Here is a 4,459-nt window from a genome sequence, read left to right as displayed (position 1 = left end):
TTTTGATGAAATTCAATTAATGATGGTATTTTTGAGTATTGGGTATTTATTACATGAATTGAAATTTAATTTTTAGTATAGTAAAAGTTGTTCGAATACTTTGCAACGGTTAAACGTTGTATAGAGGTATCCCAAAAACGGATGTTTGACTGTGAGAAGCAGGTATTTTTCGATTATTTTCTTCTTGTGTCGCAGAAGATATACTTTATCAAAAAACAATCCGCCCGGTCATCGGTACGGCCCCCGCCAGCCGTGTTACTGATGCGCTGACGATCGTCGACGATGACGATATTCAGCATAGGGCCCAATGTGTAATTCGATTATAATTCAATCATTATTGCAAGGGCTTAATCTCCAAATGCGGGATTTCATTTGAAACGTTAGAGTAGAAATTTAATTTTTTTACTTATTTCTCGGTATGTGCTATTAATTAGCTATGACATAACCTATTACCTATACATATACATAAGTAGCATAATTTTATATTGATAAGGCGCTTCAAACCTAAATTGTTTTATTTTTTATTTTACTTTATATAAATTTTAGAAAGTGTGTAATATATCACAAGACTGTTCAAGTTGGGAGGTGGCATCGACCTTCGCAGGCCACAAAAAATGCTCACAGAAATTTTTTACTGTTCCCAGGCGACGTAAAACTACAGGTCCAACCAGAACGACCACCACAAATTAAAATGAAAATCACGTCCTAACAACTTAGAAACAGTATACATGCTCTCCATAGGTATGGCACTTGTCATATTGTCTCGAATAGTTTTAGGGTTTTTCGCACTCACCAAACCTCCGCCTATAATTGCAATCTTCAGTGGTGCACGAGAATTGAAACCATACCCATTTCCCGACGACAATGGTATTGTATGCGACATATTTATTACGGTTGCACTCAAAAAAAGTTTTTGCCTTTGCTTTAGTAAAATTCTCGCAATCAAATAACTTATATTTTCGGTATGCTGCTGACACGCTGATGCTGGCCGAGAATCTGATTATGTAGCACTTGACTTATCGCTTCGGTAGATGTAGTCACAATGAAGGAATATGATCAACAAACGCAGCGATAAGTCTAAATGCATATTTAAACTTCATTGAGATTAAGCATATAGTAATAGTATCGCATACAGGCGTGCATATGCACATATGTATTTGTAAGTACTGCGAATAAACGTGTTCACTAGTATACATATTTGAAAAAAAAAAATGCGGCCATATATTAAATGATATACGCACTTAGCAAATATGCACAATAAACCCTTTTGTAGTTTGAAATAATGTATCTAATAAAATGTTGATGTTTGCAACAGCTCGTCTAAGACAAAGTAAATATAAAATGGCTACTAACCGAATAGCAACCTCATTTCATAGAGGGAAGCCTTACTAATGATTTACTTTTGCTTTTAGTAACGATTTTGTGCTTGAATATTCGTTTAATGCGCTACTTTTTACAAACAGAAGTTGTAATGCCACGTTGCTCGAAAACTGAAGTAGCTTCCTGCAAACCACTTGTACAGAGTATTCTAAATTGTAAAGAAATTTTAATGAACTCGTAAAGACCTCATCCGATTTTTTGCAGAATTTTCTAAAATGAAACAAACTGTGCACACTTCGATTCTTTTACGAAATTTTTGAAGAAAATCGGTAAAGCAATGAAAATAATGCTGCTATGTGAAGGATTTCTTGCAGAATTTTCTTTATTTTTCATACAGAAATTTCTTTGTGAGTTCGTGTCAACCACTTCATATAACTTTCATTGAAGATTCGTAAAAAAATTGTTAGATAAATGAGATACTTTCTAAAGATTTCGTTAAGATATCGGGAATTCTGGTGGGTTTGCACTCAATCTTGTTTATGTGCATTTTCTCGCCCCTCAGCAGGCAATGACAAAACTTCTTGAGTGTATTTCTGCCATGAAAAAGCTTCTCATAACATCCATTTGCCATTTCAGCATAAAACTGTAGGTCCCTCCATTAATGTAACAACATCAATAAGCACACCACAAATAGGAGCAGCAGCAAAAGTGTAAGCGCCAAAATAATGATATTATTATATAGTATATTAATGTTATTATTATCATTATAGCAATGTCAATGCCCAATATTTTTTGATTTTGAATGGTGATAGGACACGCTCTAAAATGTGTTGGTAAATTAATAAATTATTTCCATACGCATTTTGAATTGAATTATTGTTATTTTTACGTGTAGTAAAACTCGCAAACTGAAGTAGGATTTAAAGTAAATGAGCTCTGACTCTAGAAGAAATTAAAATGATGTATTTATGTCGCCTATTATCTGTTAATAACTATGTATATTTTTTATTGAAAGTTTTGCATTTTTTCAAAACTATGACTTACTTTCAAATTGTTATTCGCTGATATACTTTCGAGTATTATACATTATCAAATCAGAGAACACCAGCAGATGTTATGCGTAAGCTGCACATGCCACCAGCAGCAGTATAGCAGCTTTTGATTATCCTTAGTGTGCGTTCATTTGTCATAGCAGAAGAATCTGGGGGTATTCCAATGGATAAACGCAAACGAGGTGCTCGGCTCCAATATTCACCTAAAGCTGGACGCATACCTTTGCCACTACCATGGCTTGGTGATGCTGTAACTTCTTCAATATGTTCTTCATATTCTATTATTGTAAAATTTGTAATATTAGAAATATTATTCACATGGCTAGCAAGGCCTTATTGTTTACCTTCATCTTCGGCTGCTAGTGTTTCTTCTTCAATATTCACTAGCAAATTTACATAAATAAAAGCGATATGATGCTCTTTGGATAACTTATACACTAAGTTGTTCAATGTCGTCAACAAATATTTTCCTAAAATAGTAATAAAAGCTTCGTTTTATCCTTTCTAATGACCATTAATAAACGAACCTCTTAAATGCTCCGTTTCCGTGCGATGTGTAAAAAACACTGCCGGCAATGCATCAATTACGACTAATTTTAAATTACTCAAATCTGAGTTGGTTCCAGCCGTCAACTGTGTTAGCAGTTTTTCTAATATATCACATGTGCCTTCAGCAGAGCTTGTACGCTCCACCAGTACTTCTTGCATTATACGCCCACAGTCCTTATTGGGTACATTTCGAGTGCGCAACATTTCCATGACGCGTGTACCTGAAAAGTCACCTTTGGTGTCGATGTATAAAACAGTCCCATGTGATTGCGCCACGAAATTAAGGGCAATTGTGTGACACAATTGAGTTTTGCCAGCACTTGATTTGCCGCAAATTTCCCATATACTACCAGTTTGGAGTGGTATTTTAGCGGTTAGTATATCGAAGCTGCTGGCAGAAAAACAAAGTGCTTGATGAAATTGTTGATCATATCCTTTTTAAAATATGTACTTACTTTTCGATGCCAGTTTTGTATACTTTAGCAATTGTTTTTTTCTTAAATAAAATACATTGCTGGCGCGGGAAATAGTCTTCTCCCAACTTTTGTTTAATTTCCAAAAGAGCAATTTCCGACAGACCCGTAATTTCCATTAATTCTGCATTAGTTGTGATGAGCAGCTCGTATCTCGACGTTATACATCTACGCTGCAGCTTTTTCAGTAAATATGTCGACAAACCAAGCCCATCAAATTGTCCTAAATCGGCCATTAGGTAAAGGAATTTCAACAATTGTCCAAACTTTTAAATCTACTAGAAAATAAAAAGTAACCATTTGGTTTTTGGGCGGTAAACAGCTGAAGGTGGAAATCCGTGTTTCGAAACGGCGTTTGTTCCGATAAATCGATTTTTATGCTCATAATAATCGGTGTTTAGTGTGAAGAAATATTTGTATGGGCCCTGTCACACGTCAGTATTTATTGACGTGATCCAAGTATCGCGATATTTATTGACGGTGTAGCATGCAGTATTGATGGATCGTGACACATATCGCAAGATTTCTAAAAATTTTGAAATCTGGATCGCAATACCGTCAATAAATATTGAACGTGTAGCATTTTCAAACCGCGATCCATACATTTCGTCAGTACATCTTATACTCTCATAATGCGAACATCGAAAACATATTGGCTATGCCTTCGCTTTCGTTGCTTAAAACCTTTCAAAACAAATTGAAAAAATTTTAATTAGCATTGTGGAATCCTAAATTATTCGTGCAAAATAAAAATATTTTCTAGCGTCATATTAAGCGCTCAGCACAAAAAATGTGCAAATACTGACGCGATAAATATTGAGCATGTAGCATTCGTGCGCGATCCATCAATTCATCAATATGGATCGCGATCCAAATATCGTGATAATAGTTGCGTTCGATAAGTCAAAAATTTGTAATAGTTTTTCCAAATTTTTACTGGATGGCGTTCGATAACGACAAAAAAATATCCAACACATAAAAATTGAGAGAGCAAGCGTTCATTCTGATGCAAGAGAAGTAGAGGTGCAAAACTATCGATGGCACTATCGATAGTATCGATGTTTT

General features: G+C 35.0%; 2 protein-coding genes across 2 annotated transcripts in view; both read right to left on the bottom strand.

The window, feature by feature from the left end:
- Window positions 1–883, bottom strand: part of LOC118742736 (kynurenine 3-monooxygenase-like) — a 4,308-nt gene extending 3,425 nt beyond the window's left edge. Inside the window, exon 1 of the mRNA XM_036475043.1 lies at window positions 794–883. Within this exon, the coding sequence (XP_036330936.1) occupies window positions 794–883 (90 nt within the window). The remainder of the gene's footprint in view (window positions 1–793) is intronic.
- Window positions 884–2,414: 1,531 nt separating this feature from the next.
- Window positions 2,415–3,630, bottom strand: LOC118743808 (DNA repair protein RAD51 homolog 4). The gene is made up of 4 exons (XM_036476571.1): window positions 3,377–3,630; window positions 2,900–3,309; window positions 2,717–2,842; window positions 2,415–2,650 (listed from the first exon to the last, which is right to left on the bottom strand). Exons 1-4 carry the CDS (start codon window positions 3,628–3,630, stop codon window positions 2,415–2,417), a joined length of 1,026 nt encoding a protein of 341 aa, XP_036332464.1.
- Window positions 3,631–4,459: the final 829 nt, after the last annotated feature.

This window comes from Rhagoletis pomonella, unplaced genomic scaffold, assembly GCF_013731165.1.
Source record: "Rhagoletis pomonella isolate Grant_MI unplaced genomic scaffold, Rhpom_1.0 Rhpom_scaffold_00007, whole genome shotgun sequence".
NCBI lineage: Eukaryota > Metazoa > Arthropoda > Insecta > Diptera > Tephritidae > Rhagoletis > Rhagoletis pomonella.
The sequence above is the reverse complement of the archived record's forward strand: the minus strand, read 5'-3'. Positions and strand labels throughout refer to the sequence as shown.